Source organism: Falco cherrug, chromosome 7, assembly GCF_023634085.1.
Source record: "Falco cherrug isolate bFalChe1 chromosome 7, bFalChe1.pri, whole genome shotgun sequence".
In the NCBI taxonomy this organism is placed as follows: Eukaryota; Metazoa; Chordata; class Aves; order Falconiformes; family Falconidae; genus Falco; species Falco cherrug.
In genome coordinates this window covers 12,133,252-12,153,299 of record NC_073703.1, presented here as the reverse complement: position 1 = coordinate 12,153,299, position 20,048 = coordinate 12,133,252, and the positions used below count along the sequence as shown (strand labels likewise).

At 44.2% G+C, this 20,048-nt stretch overlaps 1 protein-coding gene across 2 annotated transcripts; it reads right to left on the bottom strand.

Annotated features, from left to right (window-relative positions):
• Positions 1–1,457: 1,457 nt before the first annotated feature.
• Positions 1,458–19,110, bottom strand: TICRR (TOPBP1 interacting checkpoint and replication regulator). Of its 2 annotated transcripts, none has more exons than XM_055716665.1 (22): positions 18,373–19,110; positions 17,531–17,816; positions 16,712–16,953; positions 16,205–16,448; positions 15,551–15,686; positions 14,654–14,796; positions 13,705–13,917; positions 13,067–13,215; positions 12,244–12,338; positions 11,780–11,873; positions 11,556–11,635; positions 11,003–11,245; positions 10,324–10,420; positions 9,994–10,066; positions 9,169–9,309; positions 8,564–8,654; positions 8,021–8,082; positions 7,030–7,182; positions 6,140–6,297; positions 3,643–5,932; positions 2,277–2,390; positions 1,458–1,935 (listed from the first exon to the last, which is right to left on the bottom strand). In XM_055716665.1, exons 1-22 carry the CDS (start codon positions 19,027–19,029, stop codon positions 1,817–1,819), a joined length of 5,880 nt encoding a protein of 1,959 aa, XP_055572640.1. In that variant the 5' UTR covers positions 19,030–19,110; the 3' UTR covers positions 1,458–1,816. The 2 variants fall into 2 exon arrangements, with proteins under 2 accessions (XP_055572640.1, XP_027657443.2); XM_027801642.2 differs by having other exon boundaries at positions 7,030–7,185; positions 18,373–19,109.
• Between the last annotated feature and the right edge of the window lie 938 nt (positions 19,111–20,048).

Genomic DNA, 20,048 nt, shown 5'->3' with positions numbered 1-20,048 from the left:
CTACCACCAGTCCTCCCTGGCTCACTGCAAGCTTGCAGAAAAGGACAACGAAGCTACTCCATCAGCACCTGCTTACCCAGCAGTGGCCAGGAGCAGATACACCAAACCATTTGTGGTCTACAAAGAGAGAGAATCAAACTCCTTCCCTGGTCCCAGCTAAGTTACCTTTCCCCCCCTCTGTACTCTTCTTGGCATTTGTCAAGTGGCTCTGTATATTACAGAGGTTTTGACAGCCTAAAGCTTAATGATGGTAACTACAAGGTCAAATGTTTGTGGGATCAAGGGAAGGCCAACGAGGTGGATATCCTGGTGGGAGTCTGTTACAGATCACCCAGCCAGGACGAAGAGACAGATGAAACATTCTACAAGCAGCTGGGAGAAGTCTCACGATCGCTAGCCCTTGTTCTCATGGGAGATTTCAACCTACCAGATGTCTGCTGGAAACAGAACACAGCAGACAGGAAAAAGTCTAGGAGGTTCCTGGAGTGCGTGGAAGATAACTTCCTGACACAGCTTGTCAGTGAGCCAACCAGTGGAGATGCCCTGGGAAGAACTGGTGGGTGTTGTGGTGGTCAGAGGACATCTTGAGCATAATGATCATGAGATAAGAGTTTTTCAGTTCTCAGAGTAAGGAAGGGGAGTAGCAGAACCTTGGACTCCCTGAGGGCTGACTTGGGCCTGTTCAGGAGCCTGGTGGACAGAGTCTGTTGGGAGGCAACCCTGAAGGGGGCAAGGGGTCCAGGAAGGCTGGGGAATTCTTCAAAAAGGAAATCCTAAAGGTAGAGGAGCAGGCCATCCTGACATGCTGAAAGATGAGCCAGAAGGGAAGAACAACAACCTGGCTGAGCAGAGAGCTGACTGGAACTCAGGGGAAAAAAAGAGAGTTTATGACCTTTGGAAGAAGGGGCAGGCAACAAGGGAGGACTACAGGGATGTTGTTTGCAGGGCAAAGATAGGAGGTGAAACTCAGCTAGAACTCAGGCTGGCCACTGCTGTAAAATATAACCAAAAAATGTTTTTACAAATACATTATCCTTGGTCCTCTTTTCTAATCTGCATCCTTTATTGGATGCAGCAGAGAACATTGCCTTGAAGGACAATGAAAAGGTACTTAAATGGCTTCTTTACCTCAGTCTTTATACGACCAGTTGTTCTCTGGGATGCAGTCCTGGGTTACAGTTAGACTTGATGATCTTAAAGGTCTTTTCCAGCCTAAATGATTCTGTAAGTATTTCTGAGTAATTTACCCTTTAGTCCAGAGTTAATGTGCTTATTGTTTTTGGCACAGTTTAGCGGGGAACTGGATGCAACTAACCGAGGGATCTGGCTCGTATCAAAACAAGATCAACAGCAGAAGCACGCAGCTTGTTTCGTACCCATTCACCCCCAGCTTCCTACAGCCCCAACCCCTTGCCCCTCACGTGGGCAAAATACAGATTTCTGATTAAGCGACACAGTGAAAATTCACATCAGTTTATTTTACAAGAAAGCTGTAGAAAAGTGACAATTCTCCCTCTTTACCTAGCAGAACTGAACCTTTGCTGCAGAACTCAGCTACCACATGCAGAAGTGCTAGGAAGACCAAGCTGGGCTTTGAACAGTTGGAGAGATGCTGCAACTGAGGGTATCAAAAAACCCAAAGAAAACCCTACAAATTAGAGTGGTCCTCAATTCCACTGTCATGTGCTTGCATCCAGTCTCCTACCAACCAGCACAAGACAGGTCCAGTCCAACACCAAATATAAGGTCCTTATTAAAAAGGGTGTTGTACAGCTGGGATAATGCAAAGTTTTCCATACTGTTCTGGCTCCAAACTTCAGCTGAGCAGCTTTTTCCGTAGGTAAGTCCTGCTAATGGGATGCTTCCTGGAAGCCATGATGTGGAATGGAGACAGCTCCTGGTTGGCAGTAACTTGGAAGGCATCAGACTCCTCTTCTACAAGACAGAAAGAATAAGTTAAAGCCACAGTTTGCCAAAGTTTACTGGTGACTCCAAGAAGCCAAATACCAACTGGAAACAAGCACTTCCTGCAGAGCTACTCTCTTTCTTCATTGCTACCTCCCCTCCCTTCCAAACTTCCCAATTCGTGCCAAGCTTCTTGGAAACACATGGGATGGAGACACTGAATACAGAAGTGGCAGATACAGCCACAGGCTTTCTGCACAAAGGCCAGTCCCTAGGACAGTACAATTTTATTTTCATTTCATTGCAGACAAGCAGAGAGCACATCTAGTCCGGTCGAACCCAGCCTTTCCTTACAGCACAGGTGGCTTTACCTTGAGCACACTTTCTCCGAGATGGCGGTGTCTGTCCCTGGCACAGCAGTGGAGACTGGGTCAGTGCTAGAATGCTGCTAGCAGAGAGCACGTTCTTCACTGGTGGAGTTGAGCCTGGATAAGCACAGCGAGATGCTACAGCAAACTGGTAACTCAAGGGTGCTTTCAGGTAAGTCTCATACACAGCCTTTATTCTACCTCAAAACTTCCATCAGCACAAGTGATACTTTGAGTTTATATGAAACAAGATTTTGGCTGGCACAGTGGCTTTCTGACATTAAGAAAAATAAACAGCAGTCTGAGATTAGCTCTTAGCGCATTTCATTTTCTTAGATTTAGTAGAACAGTGCTTCGCTTGTATTAAACATAGTTACTCTACAGTTAACTCGTGTCTTGGAAGAAAACTTATAATCATGAAGATCTGTAAATACAGAAACAAGGTCTGTAAGTACAGAAAGTCTCTTACAGGACCAGCCTAAGGCTAAATGCTGTTGTTACATGTCGCAGATATGGACTATGTTGCTTTAAAGTTTGTCCGTTTTTCTCAGTGATACCTGTTGACCGAGTAAGACATTGCCTCTGTATACAAACCCTTCTTACAAGAGGAAACAAGACACTGAAGCTTAATGCTTCGGGGCATGCAATGACTGTAGAACATCTGCTATAGTCTGCCGCAACATGTAATTTCTAGAACAATACTGGATTAAGTGTTTGAAACTCACAAGGCCTTGTTTACACAGCTGAGACAGCCTGTTTTACCAAGGTCAGCTGAATCATCTGTACCCACAGCGAAAGCAAAGAGGTAGTTTAAACTTCAATACCTACCAAGGCAACATTACTGCTAGCAAGGCAATTGTTCCCGATACCCACTTTGAATGGGCCTGCCACCACAGGCAGACAGAAGAACTGGATCAGCAGTAAATACCAACATCCACAAGATTAACCCCACCAAGGGTCTAGTCTATACTGAAGCAGCCCAGCTTCAGACAGCTGGCTTCAGCGCTGGACAGTAGACAGAAACAGCTAGTGGCTGGCATCAAGACAAACAAATAAATTGCCAGTTTGGATGCAATTGGGATCTTCCCTCCCCCAGATCTCAAACCTTCCTTCCAATTCCTCCAGCCTCCTGCACTTTCATATTTCTCTGATCTCTCTCCCATCATTAGTACTCCATGGATGAACTAGCTCCACACATCTAGCCTGCCTCTCCACATAATTAACTTCCATGTCATCTACAACCCACTCTCCCCTTCCACCTCATTCTCCCTCAGACAGACAGAAAACAAAGGCATTCTTGGTTTTGTCTACCCTACTTTTTTAACCATCTCTGAATTTCAATAGAGCATCACTTGTGCCACTTAATTACCTGACAAAAGGAAGACATCATCATCTACATGACTGTGCTGCTCAAGAGTTATGAGAGCACACGCTCCTGGTGTCTCAGGAAGTACAGAGTCCATCCTTGATTTGCTCCTGTTCCCCTCATCTGTGGAAAAGCCAGCAGGATCCAAATCGCACCTGTCAGTGCAAGATCTCTTGGCATCATGATTCTCCTTTTCTGGTGAGAGATATGTAAATACCCGCTTTCGAGACTTCAAGCCAAAAGCTCCCATGGTAGAGTCCTCATCAGCCCTGGGTTCAGAGTCACTAGGAGATGCCTGATCCTGGAGCTTGCAAATCCCTTCCAGTTCAAAATCCCCAAGAATATTTGTTACTTTGCTGCTGCAATGCTCAGAGATCTTCACTTCTCCTTCTCTACCTGTTGACACTCTCTTCTGTTCATCACCATTCTTCTCACTTTGACCACAACTGGCATTTGCAGCACTGCCTGCTGCTCTCTTTCTCCGAGGCCAATCATTGATAGCATCAGGGGTAGTCTTGCCCTTCTGCTTTGGAGAAGGCGTCCAGGGAACTCCTGCTTCTAAGGGGGATGGGGAGGTGGCACTAGAGGCACAGCTTGTTGGAGTGTATGACTGGCATATGTAGGTCTGTCCTCCACCTTTCCCAGGTGTACTGTGGAAAGAGCGACAGCAGGAGGGTGAACCACAGGCAGCTGCTAGTTTTCCCGGGTGTTTGCTACACCAGGTCATAGCAAGATCACCAACGGGACCTTCTCCTCCATTGGGTTTGCTGGCAGTTGTTTCAGGCTGAGTTTCCAAAGATGAGCAAGAGTCAATCTTCTTAATGCGAAGTTTGGGCAGGCCTGAAGCCTGCATTTCAAGTTCAACTTTGTAAGTCGGTGGACTAGCAGAAGGCATTTTGCAACGACTCTTAGAGGTAGAGACCTTAGCTAGAATTTGAGGATTTCCCATCCGTGCTTCAGCCTCCCGCTGCCTCCTGTCTGCAGTGCAGCGTAAAGAATAGGGAGGAGCAGACTTTGGCATAGGAGGTGAAGTATTCAGGGCAAATTTGAAGAGTCTCTTCAGACCTGGAGCCTTCAAACCCGCATAGTCTTCTCTCAGCAGGGTTCTTGGTTCCAAGTCATCACTAACTGTTTGAGAACCACTTAGGAAGGACTCACAGCTGTTTGCACTGGAGCTCCCCTCCTTAACCAATTGCTCAAACCCTAGCCCAGCATTCTGGGCATGTACTTGCCCTCCAGGAGAATGCTTTGGAGACAAATGCTTTTCCAAGTTTTCCAAGTCCTCTGTTGGAGAAGATTTTTGAGATGCTACATCCATCTGTGTATTTTTCTCCGATACAGGGGTATTTTCAGTAACTTGGGACTGACAAAGCTGAAAGTTTTCTACATAAGAGTTACCACCATTATCATGACAGTTGTCCTTATCTTCAAGGGGTGCTGCACATGCAAGTGTGAGGCTCTCTCCTCCAGAATGTGGTTCACATTTGGCCTGCTTTGATGTGTGAAGCAGGGACCTCAGTGAAGTGCCAGTAATACCTGGCGATTTTTGAGAAGATTGTTTAGATGCACTGAGTTCCCAGTCAGACTCCCCACCCTGTGCATGGGAAGCAGAGCAGATTGTCATGGAGTCTGTGGAACTTTCAGAGAGACCAGAATTGAAGGAAAGCTCTAGCCTCATGCCGAGCTCTGGTATTTCTGCATGCAGTGGACTGGTACACAATTTTGAACCTGGATCTTCAGATTTCCTGGGAGGGTTTTCAGTTGCTTGAGGTAACAGGTCTGACTGTGCCCAAATTTTGTTTGGAAGGATTTGCCTCTGAGTATCAACTGGAGATGCTAGTTTTGAGAGGTATCTCAAAGAACACCTTTGAGTTTGCAGTTCTGTAAAACATCTTTCCTGGTCAGCAGAGGGGGAAGAAGCAGCTGGATTTGAATCTGTCAGAGGTAACGAGGCATTCAGCACTGCAAACCCTTCATGTTCTGGTATTTGTAAGTCAGCCTCTTCGTAAGGAGGGGAAAGTCTTTCTGTGGGAGAACAATCCTTAGAAGTCACTTGCAGTAAGCAAACCCTCTTACTTTCAGTCAATGCAGATGGTGACTTGACCCTTTGTACAGGATGAGAAAAGTACTTTCCCAAACACTTAGCTGCAGTCTGCTTAGCAGCTGGATTTTTGCCAGGAGTCTTCTCCAGCTTCTGTGGTGTCCTGTGGAGAAAGCGAGGTGATCTCCTTGGTAGTTTACTGGCAGAGTTCTGTGGCTTCTGGGCAACTTTATGAGGTGTTTTTCTAGGAGTCTGCAGGGAAAGAAAAATAAAGAATCATGCTTGTTCTATCCCAGTAGTATTATCTACCACCTTGATATTTACTTCTCAATATTTAAACCACAAAACACATTTGATCAGACTTAGCAGAAACACTACATTTAAAATGTGTAGGTCTCACTAAATATGACTAGAAGAAGAGGAGAATGGGAAGAAAGAGAGAGGGGTAAGCATTTCTACCTGATCAGCAGTTGGCTCCTCTAAGTGTAAGAAATCTTTTCCTGTTCTCCTGCTTCCAGGTGAATGCTTCACTGCAGAACTGTATGTGTCAATGACCGCTCCAAAGAAAAATCTCTTGGGAGTCTGGACAGTGGGGCCCTCTGAATGATGCTTAATGCCTACAAAGTGGAACAGTACAACTCAGCTAACACCATGTAACGTGCCACAAACGTCCATACATCTGAAGTGATCAAGACAAGTAGTGCATAAAGCCTATAGCCCTGGCATGTTATTTTCTGGCCAAACATTAAAGCTTCACCAGAATTATTTCCCAATATGAAACTAATATCCGTCTATAGGAAGAGTACGCTAGCTGGAAAAAGGTAGCAAATAGCTCAGCCTCTTGTTCTATGTATAGCTTGTAGCTTAAGAAAATTCTGGTTCATGACTAAATATTCTTGTAATATGTACAATATAAGGAACTACATGTCACCATTTATAGCTGTTAATCCCACTGAGAAAGCCAGCAAAGAAGATCCCATCAGTCACTGCTTTATGCTGCCACAGAGCAGACTGAAAGTAAGCTTTAGGATTTCTGTCCCATATTTTACAGGGATTTCACTGTGTTTAAGGAATGCAGAGTGACAATCAGTGGTATTCTGTTAGATGGGCCCGACTGGTTTCTTAAGTTGGCAGTGTATTCATCACAGAAATAGCTGCCTTACTGTCCTCCAGATTCAGATTCCCAATTCAAAAATAATTACTGGGGATGAATTTCTGTCTACAGAAGATATTATATGATAGCTCTTAGCTTCTTACAGTCTCTTGTAAAGCAAAATCAAATCAAACTCAGTTATCCATGCCAGCTTTTCAGATCAGCAGTATCAGCCTGCTCAAATCCCATTCAGTACCTTCTGCATCCTGCAGTGTACAGCTCTCCTCTTTCTGTCCCTGATGGACTTGCTGTGACTTTTGTGAGCTGGACTGTGTAGTGGAATAGAAAACACCAGAGCAGGTCCTATTCAAAGACAGCTGTTTGATGCGTGGGCTTCTTCTCAAACCTGCTTCTGAAAGGTAAGGATATTGGAGATTGAGCCTTCTTTCTGCCTCAGCAATGGGGACATTCAGGAACAGTTTGTAACTAAAAAGAACACTACACTCTAAGAAGAAACTTTCATACAGCTAACTATCTCATTAGGTTAGCTAACCTAAGGAGGCAAGCACACGAAGAAGAAAGCTTCAACTTTCTTGGAGATTTGGAATACTGACACACAAAAACCCCCTTCCAAACCATGATGTCCTCTCCTCTAACTCATGATTATTCTTATCCCTCCTTTCCATATAATTTCTAGAGAATGCTAGAAGAGCCATCTTCAATTCAAGTTACATCCAAGTTAAATTATTAGTTAATCTCCTGTCTCTTTTTGCTAGCGATTTCATTTTCCTGATTGCCCAACCATTCTGTTTTCTTCTTCCCTCCTGGGGATGAGAAACAGCAGTAGCCAACATAATATAAGACACTCCACAGAGCCAGGTGGCTATCTGTTACTGTAGAAATCAGAGCGGTATTAGGGTCACAGCATAATATGTTGAAGTTACATTAAAAAAAAAAACCAACCTGCGTGTTCTGGTTTGGCAGTAATTATAGCAGATCAGAATCTTGCTCACCCTCAAAGCTTTTCATGTATTTTCATTTAAAAGAGTTAAGGTATAGTAACTTCTACTATACAAAGCTGTCAAAGCAGAGAGCAGCAAGGGGTTCTATCTGAGGAGGCTGTGCTCCACCAACAGAATAGTACAATGTTTTTGTACTGACTCTTCATGAATTACCTAAATTGAACCATGCTCATCTTACAAGCTACAACACAACAAAACCACCTTTAATCAAGAATCAGTGCTTACCGTTTATGTCCTTATCTGGAGATTCTTCTACAACACCATTAACGCAACCTGGATCAGAAGACCTTGACAAAAAGCAGGTATTTTGGACTTAGCATACTGTTCACATTTACAGAAACAGAACTTACCACACAGACTGAAAAGCAGTACTCTATTCTACAACAATATATTGCTTTGTGAGCTAGAGTGAGCAATTAATAAGCACTTTGCCTCCTATTAACATAAAATTGAGTATGGGTAACTGTCCGGCCGTATAGGTAACAGTTCTACATGGAAGTAAACACTAAGTTTCAGCTGAGAGTCCATAAAAGCACAGGCCTTTTCTTCAGAAGCCTTCAAAACAGCAACTGAACCTAAACAGAAGTCAGATGAGGAAATTAAAGCACCCTAACTTACATAATGAAGTAAGCAGTATTTCTCCCCACTCAGACAATGGAACTTAGCTGAAGATGACACTTTTGACCACAAAGAAGATACCTCATTCTTGTGCTCACAACCACTAGACATCCACTACTTATTGAAGAAATTCAGAAAGAGTTTACTCACCGGCCTTTGATCTGCTTATGTAGTAGTCTCCTGGACACCTGCTTATGTAGTGGCGTTTCTGCAACTCTCTTAGTCAATAATATGTGATGATCTATAAAAATCAAGCAAGAATTGTAACATCACACAATTATAAAGCAGTTAGGATGAATAAATACAGTAGGAGAAATAGTTTTGTATCAGCTTCAGTGTAAGAATCACTGTGCATCAGTCTCCCACCAGTCATAAGCTATCATGATTTTAGAGTCTAGTGTCTACACTTCCTTCCCACTCTCTCAATATTATTAATAGTACCGACTTTGTGTCGGACATAATTAACCTACTGAGATCAATTTCACTCTTCATCTTTCATTCAGAGATCCTTTTTTCACCAAGCATTTTCAACTCTCTACATCTCATAAAGAAGAGTACTGTTCAGTATAAAACCGGTTTTGGTTTCAATACCATCCTATTCACCCTCCAAACACCACAGCAATGATCTAAAGTATTTTCTCCTTCACTAAAAACATAGTAATTGTTGCATAGAACTAAGGACACAAGAATAGGAATTTTAACAAAATCTCTTCCACAACAATCCTACATGTGTTAAGTCATGTCCTATGTCCTACCTTTAGGGCCTTTATCACTACATTTGTAGCTTAAGCCTTCCACAGCAGATACTGACTGACTTCTAGGCATCTTTTTCATAGACCTTTTTGATGATGAATGTATCTCTTCATTGAAGAGGTTCCTCCTCACCTTTGTAACCTCTGTGAGGCAAGATAGAGAAAGAAATGATCAGATAAAAAAAAAAAAGAGGGGAAGGGGGAAAAAAAAAAATCACCACAGGAAGGTAATTTTGTCAGGCTACTAGAGATGGGAACATCACATACCAGCATAGAAAAACAACTTTTTAGGGGCCACAAAGCATCGAAAAATTGTTTTTCTGCTACTGAAACATGTCCGGCTTTAAATCCATCCTGGACTTCTCTTACAAATCTGCATTATTCCAGCAATAGGCTAAAGCAGATGCCACAGCAGAAAAACCAACCAGTCAGTGTCCTAGGTAGAACAACATTAAGTGAGCTGCAAAATCTCAACTGAAACATGTTGGTTCAGAGAACCCATGTGGGATTTAATTTTATAAAGTATTTTGCAGAGATATATGCTGTTTCCAGATATAGAAGTTCAGTCTTGTCCTCATTTTCCTTTCAGGACAGAGAAGATTAAAATAATTGCAAGATTCATGGAAGAATGGAAAGGTTTTCTTTTCAGGATACCTAATTTAAGTTTTCTGCATGTGAGCACACAGAATACAATGATTATTTTTTCCTCAAAGTTTTTGCAGAATTCAGCAAAACTTCCTTCAGATTTCCAGCATGCTCACTAGAATTTCTAGTGAGAACGTGTGCTGAAGATGCACCGTTCCATGAAAAAGCTAGAAGTCAATATACCTTGCACTGCTGCTTTCTGCAACACTGGCATCTGTTGGCACTTCTCAGTGGCAAGGCAAGAATGCAAGTTCTCCTGAAACAAAAAAGAAGTTAGCCTCACTGGCAGTTTAACGTTATGTTTAACTATTATGAATAGTAACTGTAAGCTCCGAATCACACATTATTTCAATTTCTCCTTCAAGACAATTCTGATCTCTCTACTACTGATACAGGGCATACTTCACTACATGAATACAGAGCAGGAGTTTTTGCACTCATGTGTCACTTCACCACGTTGCTGCACCCCTGCAGGAGCAGCCCACAGACAGAATTCTTTTGGAAGAGTTTTACCTTTCTGATGGGATTCTTGGCTATCTTGGGAATCTCAATTTGACGCAAGTTCTGTGGTGCTTCTGTCATGCTCCTGTGTCTGGCCAACACATTATTCCTTTAGAAAGTATACAAAGATTAACTTAAAGTACGATCAGAAGCATAGTTATCAATCTAATGACAATTAAACTTAGGTTTGACTCAAGAGATAGGAAGTCTACCTAAATTCAGATTGCCAGTTGCATTGGTACCTCACTTATGTTACAACACTGAAAGATGATTTGAAATATAATAGCTATATCTAACTAAGGATGGTATTAAGACTCATTTAGCAATTTGTTAAAATTCACACAGGATCCCCAACGGAGGCCTACAGTAAATCAGTTTTAACTTTAACAATATAGGGTCACCTACTGCACAGTAGAACATCATCTTCCACTCATGGAAGATGCTCAGGAACTCTGCTTTTGTTTAAGATACACATACAGAATCGAGATTACACTTTCATATAGTCAACAATGGCAAGTTAAAATGAAAAATGGGAGCCCTTAATGTTTGTCTCAGGCTTGCAGACCTATCAGCAGATGTCAGCTTGCCCCAACCAGCTATCCAGCAACAGAAACAAAAACAGATGTAGTTTAGGTAACTCCTCAGCCACAGCCCAGGCTGAAACAAGCTGCCTCCTATTTGGAATTATTACCTTCTCTTTTTGGCAGATCTGGTGCGCAGCTCCTCCAGCTGATCACTCTCGGTGCATAGGCTTACAGTGCTGGGAGTTAAGGCAGATGATAAAGACCGTGGAAGGCCTGGAGATTTGCTATCCACAATCACAGAGTCATCACTGAAGAAGTCCGCAGGCAGAACAGATGTCAGCTTCGGGGGTATTTGTGTACCAAGACCATAATAAATATCTCCAAGGGTCTTTGGTATAGAATTCATATACCTAGAGCATCAGAGAGAACCCACGTCAAATACAATCCCCCACAAAAGCGTCCGTTTCAATCCCAATGTTTGAACTAAATCCTTGTCCTTATGTGTCAATTAAAAAAAACCAACTGAAAATCAACTAGTCTTTTTCAACAGTTTACTTGCTTATCAGCTACTTCTTCAATCAAGTATAAGATAAAAAATAGAATGTGTCTAAACCTGAAAATTACAAAGATGCAGTAAAACTGTAGATTGCTGTTTACTCAAAGAAAACATCCAACCAAAACCAGTCCCCAGTAACACTTAGGTCACACTAAAGAACTTACAATTCTAGTATTTCCTCCAGAAACTTTGTAAGATACCCTGGGTCTTCAGTCAGACATAAAATGCGTAGCATATCCGTCATCTGGAAAAGAAAGTTGCAACAGTTGCAAAACCAGAATTTAGCAATGACTATAAAATGTACAGTAAAATCAAGGGAAAACTACAGCTTCCAGGTCTGCATTTCTAGTACCATCCAGAAAGAAAACTTGGCCTATAGTTTACTTACCTCTTCTAACAGCTGCTCCATTTCATCACTGTTGCTTTGCAGTGAAGGGCACTGAAGACATAATTCAAGGCGCAAAAATACCTGAAGTCGGCACCTAAGAAAACAAGTAATCATTCACTGCTGTTTTGGGGTTTTTGTTGGGGTTTTTTTTATTATTATTTTTTTATTTTTTTTTTCAAAAGAGCATATTTACTGCAAAAGTTAAGTTCAAAAAAGCAATAGGAAGGGAACTGGCTCCTTTTGACACAGCATAATTTGGTTAGCATAGATCCCTTGTTTCAGATATAGACTGCAATGCTTACCACACAGTGTACGTATATCTGCATTTAATTAAATGTCTTTACTGTGACCAGAGATTCTCCTTGGAATGTTTACTCCATATGTATACTTTTTCACTAAAAGCCACCATTAAAAATTGCTAACTCTACAGTATCTCAGAAGCTGAAGTAAATAGTGTCTCATACTCTCTGACTTTGGTCTCCTTCTGGGAGCCATGCTGTTGCCTGAGCATTTTACTGGTCTTCAGGAGATGGTTTCTGACTCTTTCCACACAGGCCACCTGCAGAGACACATAATTACAGCATAAACTTCAAGTCTGTTCTCTGCCTGCAAGGCAGGTTTTTTCTCCCCATCCCTCTTGACCCATTTTTTGGCAACTAGCTCAGTTTTTTTCTTCTCCTTCAAGGAAAGGAATTCTCTTTTTCTTTCAGTAACAAAGTCACAGTAACATGAGACATAGAACAACGTGTATCTTGAAATCACAGAGAAGGTTACTTGCAGCTTCAGGCCTTCTTCAGTAACTGTGGATTTGGCTTTCACAGTATTTTTTTCAATTACTCACAAGTTTACCAATTTTGGTTTCAGTGAGTTGCTTTAAGTCTATAAATAGTGTTAAAGATAGGAAGAAATACCTTGAGCTATTTCTCTTTCCTGGAGAAGCAGTAGGTTTAGATTTGCCATGTAAAGCAAGAGTAGGAGACATTTTTAAAATATGGTTTGCAAGAATATCTTTTTTAAAATACTGTCTTTGAATAAATGAAATAAGAATGAGGTCAATGTAAAGGAAAAAGACATTTGTTGCAATATTTAGCAAAAGTGTAAACTGATAACTGAACTGGATTTTCCTACATTCTTTACAACTACCTATAGTTTTCCCACCATTGAGTTGGTACAGAAAGATGTGGTTGTGGGTTTTGACTATGTGCAACTGTGCATAGAAACTTCAGCTAAGAAGGAAAGGTAGCCTAGAATAGTAAGTAACAACCCTGACAACACACTCTTACCTACCTCTTTCTCTTTGGCATCTTGTACTTTCAAAAACCTTTTAATGGCCATGATCATATTCTGGGCACACACAGATGAAAGAATTCCCTCAGTCACAGCCTTCTGGTAGCTTGCAATTAAATGGGACTGCAGTTCCTCCTCGGTTTTGAAGTCTGCAAGAAAAGTGATCTAAGTTAACAAAATGCCTGTTCAATACAGGCATTTACTAATAAAATACTTGTTCCAGCTGAGGAGGGGAACAGATGAGGTCATTATAAAGATTTTCTCCAGCAAAGATGCAACCAGATCACAGAACACTAACAGAAGCAGTCCCAGGTCCAGACCCATGACAAATTAGTCTTAGTTCCAAGTAGATCAGCAACCTTTTGGGCTACTGTAGCAGTCAAGAAATGCCCTTTATTTCTGCATAATTAGTAAATAAGACTACAATTCAAGTTACACCTTGATGGGTGCTTCCCTCTACTTTTGGTTGACAGAGAAAAAAGATAATTCCTTATTACTTTTTTCAGATGGAGACAAGGCAGGAAACTAACCCCAGGAGTAGTTGTAACTACTAAAACTATAGTAACTATAGAAACTAAATTCCATAAAAATCCCATATGACCTCCTACAAATATCAGGACTGATAACTCAACACACACCTATTGGTATCTTAAGCGCTTTATCCTTTTCTTCCACCTTTTCATCCAATCTCCTTGCTGAAAGCTTCTGCGAAACCTTCTCATTCACTGTTGGTGGTGCACCCTCAGGTTGAAACTTCTGAGCTTTTACATTCAGTCTTGCTACATTGAGCATCTGCAGGGATCTTGACATAGTCTTCATCTTCTGCCTGACCGGAGTTCGGGGAACTACACCTGCAACACCACAAAAAAAAAAAAAAGAGTTCTACCATCAGACACACTGGGGCAGGAACTCCATAGCAGAGCATAATACTGAATTCTGTGTTACTGTCAAGTGAGCGTAGCAACCCTCTAGTGGAAACCATGGCCCAAAAGGTTTGTATTTCTCCAAGAAATAAGTGTAAGGCAGCACAGCAGGCAGCTACTTCTCCAAGTAAAAAGCTGTTGCTCTGTACAAGAATTTACCAAGTATAATCAGAAGTTACATATATAGGAAGCAATCTTATGTCACAAATAGAAACAGCTGACAGAGCAAGACTTAGGGATACCTCAGGTTAGCCTATAATCAACTGTGGGCAGCAGACTGAAATGCAATGAATAAATTCTTCTAGAAGTGTTTTATTTCTCCAAATAAGAACAAAGTTGAGAGGCTGCAATAGTTAGTAGTAGCTGGAACGATCCCTACTTAAAGGGACCTATAACAACTACTGAAACTGCAGAGCTCTGCATGCTGCTTTTGAACAGTTTTACCAGTCACTGCACAGCCTTGAAAGAGTCATTTGGGTTGTACCAAAGGACAATCCTAATATTAATATGTAAATGATGCTGTCTCCAAATAAGAAAATCTAAAGCACGCCACTACTCAGGGGAGTACAGATCTCTATGGTTCCTGCATTAAAAAGGCCTAAGAAGTCTTTATCATTTTTAATTGACAACATAACATGCATATATAATCCCAAAGTATACATACGTCTCCTTTTGTTATTTCCTGACCCAGCTGCAGCAGATGTTTCACTGGATTTTCTCTGGTACAGCTCACATAGACTTTCTGAGAGTTCTCCTTCAGATTGGTCTGCATCATCCTTCCCCTTAGCACAAGGAACCTGCAGGAGCCTATACATGGGAGAGCCATTCCATACAGTTATCAAGAAAAGATAGGAGTGGGAGGCACATCCCTCATTGCCAACAGACAGGAACCAGGTTTTTCTAGGTGCCAGTGCACAGCAATATAGCGGAAGGAACACATGCTAGTACTCTTCCAATGCTTGCTTCCCAAAATTCTTTCTTAAGACTATAAAAAACCCCAAACCACCCTATTAAAAGGGTCACACCAAGTTGGAAACAAGCATAGTAAGAATTGCCTGACGAACAATGGATATGCCACTGACCCATGCCACAAAACTACATGAGCAGCTTTGTGTTATCTAAGCTATCCTGCATTAAGATATTTTTTTTAACATTTCAATCAGCAAGCTCTTTGAAGAAAGCAGGCTTATTCGTTCCTACTAAATACCAACTGTGATAACACAACTACTATCTTCAGCATCTTGCTAATGTATCTTATCATGCCACAAGAGCTGAAGTCTGACATTTCCCCAAGTAGCTCAGGTCATTTTAAGTCACCTCTATCGCTCCTGAAACTGTCAAGATCTTAATCCACACAAACTGCTACCCAAACTTCCTGTTCCCAGTTCATTTTATCTGTACACCAAGATATAATGAAGCAAAAGAACACAGTAAACTGAGCACAGAAATAAAAGCACCAAGAGGGGCACTCAATTCTAGAACTCTCAGCAACACTACAGCTATACTCCCTTGACAGGAAGCAGAAATCCTTGATTATTATGCAGACATTTTAGAAAAATACCTGAACGACTCCATCAGATCTGAGCTCGCCCCACAAGCATTTGATGCAGGATACCATGCTTCAAGCACTGAAGGATACCAGCTCTCTGTACGGGAAAGTTCCTGTTGGACCCACTCTGGCATGACAGTTTCTTCTCCTGTGAGCAGACACATATAAAAAAAACCTAAACAAAGTGGCAGGAGGTCCCAGACTTCATAGAGGCTCTATAGCAGAGGTTTTCAAACTTTTGGTTCTGGAGGGGCAATTTAATAGCCAATACATCAGGCAGGGAGACTCCTAAGAAGATTCACTCTAACACAAAACAGGTGAGCTAAAAGCCACCTCCCTGCAGCCACAGCAAAGGCTCTACTGGCCAGGGATGACCTATGTGACACATTTTAGGAAACCTCATTCTAAAAACTTGTCCCCAAGCACAAGTAGCTGTGCTTTATCTACAAGCAAAAGGCAACTAATACTTTGTCAATAAAACAGAAAGGCACACCAGTGCTGATTCCTGCGTCACATCATAAGGCCTGAGCCACAGAAGACAAGACTAAATAAACAAGTCCTAAAAACTGGAGGCTCCTCACTGAGGAAGTTAGCTTTAGATTTTTCCACTCCAAGTCAGATCCAGAGATGATCAAAAGATGGTAAGTTTTGCATTTCTTGACCTACCCATAGTGGCCACAGAATCTTCCACCACTGTGTCAGTTTCACTCAGCACAGTATTCACAATATCTGGGAGGTTAAGAGCGTGGTCTTGGGAAGAGCTCTCCACTACAGCTCCTTCAAGGTTGCATCGCTGAACTTCAGCGGTCTTCTCAGTACCAAGTATAGTCAGAACTGCAGTACTCTCAGAAAGTGGTGATAAAACAGCAGTGCAGGGGCACCAAGCTTTAGATAGAGATACTTCAGCAACCTACATTTAAAAATAAAAAACAACAACCAAAAGAGAACAGTTTACATTACCTAGAAATACAGAGACCTAAGAACTACAAATACTTTACAAAGAGGTTATAGACCTACATGATCTCCTAAAGAATGTTCTGAATTTAGCTCCAAATGGGCAATTTCCAGTGCGACAAATACTATTATTGTCTTTGCAACATAATATGCTGCCACCCCTTTTGTCACAGCTCATTTCAGAACAGCTATTAGTTTAAGGCAAAAATAAAGATTTACCATGTGTAGTTCTTCAGTCACTAAACTCCTTAAGAGCTGATGAAAGAGTGATCTGTTATGTTCTGCCTGCTTAGCCTGTGAGCACTGCAGTATCCAGCTCTCTGTGAGAAAGTGGCCAGCCTGCACCAAGCTCCAACCCGTCAAGCTACCTTTCAGGAGGATGTTGACTGGACAACACAGTTGTCTCTGACTCATGGTGAGTGGTTCCAGGATCACAGCACAACTTTCCTGCTTCTTTCCTCCTGTGCAAGGGTAAAATAAAGCAAGAGTCCTAAAGCAAGTAGAATAGGTTTTTCACCTAAGTGAAGGGACAACTTTTTTTTGCATTGAAGTTCAAGATTCAATTGGGAATAGTTCTACAGTAAGAGCACTGCAGAACTAACCTACCCAAGCTCTCAAGGAGCTGAGTGCACAAAAGGACTACTAAAGAAAGAGCCAATGTACACTGCATGTTGCTTCAAAGCTAATTTGTTTTCTTTTGAAGTAACTTTTTGTGTTCTTAGTTTAGCTAAATTGAAGCTGAGACAAAGTATACCTAAGAAAAGGGTGTACACCCATATAAGGTGGGACCAGCAAAGAGCTCTTCATGTATCCAAACTTCTGGAAGCATGTAAACCTGAAGAAACTACATCAGAAATACCAGCCAATAGCTCTCATATCAGAGGAACAAGAGCACACACAGGACTTTTTTTAAACTTAGGCTCTTAAATATCTGAAGTTACTTCTACATACTGTGTACAAGAGAAGCTCAAAGACCCTACATGAGAGATCACAGTTACTACTATTCGCATTTATCTTTTACTACTTTTTTTTTCTTACCAGGCATGCCGAGAAACAATGTTCCTTCTTGCTGGGGGAATATCGCTTGAAATAAAGAGCGCTTGGAGAACAAGCAGTTCAAAGTTGCATCCAATGGCAGAAGCGTGGTCCAAGGCACAACCTGTGGCACTGGGGAACCCGAGTCTCCAAGAAAGCCATGAGCAAGATCTGCCCTGTGGTGATTCAAACAATGCACTAAGGTTTCAGCCGGCAAAATGGTGCCTCCCACCTGACAGATCAGCTCAAACATTGTCCAGTATCCAACATGATCTGGGGATTCAATCAGCTGAAATAAAGTAACAGAGGTCTCAAGTTAATGTTAGCAGAGACAGCCTTCATCTGAACAAATAGTAGTTGTGTGCTTTCAGAAAAACTAGCATACAAAACGTATACAAAACATCTAAATGCAGTGTTTTCCAAGTGTTTTTATGGACTCATTAGCCTTCACAGGAACCCAAGAAAGAAAACACTATTCCCACTGAATTAAGAGCTAGCCAACATTTTCAAGCTAAGGGTTTTAAATCTGGTATGTAGACACCTGACCTATCAGATGGCTTATTGGCAATTCTGAAGAGCTATAACTCCCACCTAACTGGAAGCACAAGATAACCCATCAATAAACACCGTACAGTTCCTCAATTGCAAATACAGCTCAGTCTCCACCTGGACAACTACTATTCCAGCTTTCCATCCAGTGCTGAACAAGATCATGTGGCAGAAACTGAAGACCCCTCCCTTCCACTCAAAGACTACAACATAAAACTACCCTCCCTTCTCATGCAGGGAAGCAGTATAGAAGATGGGCTGCTAGCGCTCACAGCTGTGAGATACAGTGTCATTACCTGAGACCACTCGGCAGTGTCCACCCAGAACAGCGTGATCTTCTGCTCCGCAATCAACTCCCTGACACTCCTGGGCAGGAGTTTCTCGACCAGCTCCTGAGCCGCGGTCGGCTCCCCAGGGGAGGAAGGGGCGTCGCTCCCCGACACGAACCGCCGCAGCTCCCTCCGCGAGTGGGGACAGGGGGAGAAGAGGAAGACGGCGTTCACAAAGCCTTCGGAAGGCGCCTGGCTCTCCGGGGGCTCTCCGGCGGCCAGCTCCGTCCTCCGACTCCTGCGGAGCGGCTTGGTGGGGGACGCGATCTCGGGGCGGTCCCACTGGAAGTCGAGCAGCGTCTCCTTGAGACCCTGGTGGGTGAGGGCGGCGCGGGGCGCCGGCCCGGGCAGGACAGCGGCGGGTCTCCGCGCCCCGAACCGCTCCCCCAGCTCCTCCTCGAAACGGGCCCAGGCGCCGGGCCCCGGCGGGCGGAAGCCGCCGCCCCACGAGGCCCGGCCGCGGCCCCCCAGCGAGTCGAAGAACCTGAAGGCCCAGCGGAGGCGGGGCAGGCCGAAGCGGCAGCCCAGGTAGTTGAGGAGCCGCAAGGCGCCACGCTGGAGCCGCTCCCGCAGCCCTGGGCTGGCCGTGTCCAGCAGGAACACCACGCTGTGGGAGCACGCCATGGCGCCCGCCGCTGCACCACGGCCCCGCCGCCGCCCCCGTCAGAGCGCACCCGCCGCCATCGCCCGGTACAACTCCTGGCGCCCTCGCCGAGCGCGTCCCTATTGGTCACCGCCGAGCGCCCGCCCCTCCCTTCCTCGCTCCCCATTGGGCAGCAGCGGCGTGACGCGCCTGCGCAATACAGCGCCCGCGCTGGCAGTGCAGAGGGGCGGAAGGGCGGTGCGGCGACGGCCGCTCGAGCGTCACTCTGCTTTGATTGGCCGGCCGCGGAGCGTGAGTGGGGAGCGCGGCGTTCCATTGGCCAGCGGCCGTGACGGCCGAGGAGGGCGGGACCGGCGCCCTCAGCCAGCCCATTGGTTGCGCCGCCAATTTAAAATTTAAAGCCGACAGGGCGCACTCTATGGTGACGCTGTTGTCTTCCTCTTCCTCTCGCGGGTGTGAGGGTGGTGACGCCACTGTGATGTCGCCACTGTGATGTTGGGGCCGTGACCTCACCAGGGCGGGAAGCGCGGCCGGCGGATCCCCGAGAGCACGGCGGGGGCGGGCAGCCCTGGGCTGAGCCGCAGGAGCGTCCCGTCCCTGCCCCACGGGCCCGCCCCGCCGGGGGTTGAGGCCTGCCCAAATGCTGCTGGCCACCGCAGGCTGAGCCTGGGGCGGATGGGCCAGGCAGGGTCCCTGCTGGTCGCCCAGAGGGCCTTGTGGACCCGGGGGAGGTGTCAGCCTAGGGCTTGTCCTCCCTGAGCCTCCTCTGAGGACAGTGGTGACAACCCAGTGCCCGTGTGGGTGAAAAGGGTAGGGTCAGGCACCTGCACATCTGGGACTGGCATCTGGGGAGGTGGAGGATGAAGACCCTGGGCTGTCATCAACCACCTTACCCCCAAGAATCGTCTCCCTGCAGGTCTTGGAGCATGTCTTACCCTGTGGGTGTCAGCAGGCAAGGCATGCTCCGTGTGTGGATGGATCGCAACGGGCAACAGGGAGGAGCGGGCCCTACAGACCAGAGCTGCCCAGATGTCCACAC

Excerpts from the sequence above, each read along its gene's own strand:
- TICRR (XM_027801642.2), bottom strand. The coding sequence starts at position 19,029 with ATGGCGTGCTCCCACAGCGTGGTGTTCCTGCTGGACACGGCCAGCCCA. Across the intron at positions 11,874-12,243 it reads AAGGAGACCAAAGTCAGAGA|GTGCCGACTTCAGGTATTTT; the intron begins GTATGAGACACT and ends TTGTTTTCTTAG. Across the intron at positions 6,298-7,029 it reads TACACTGCAGGATGCAGAAG|GCATTAAGCATCATTCAGAG; the intron begins GTACTGAATGGG and ends TCCACTTTGTAG.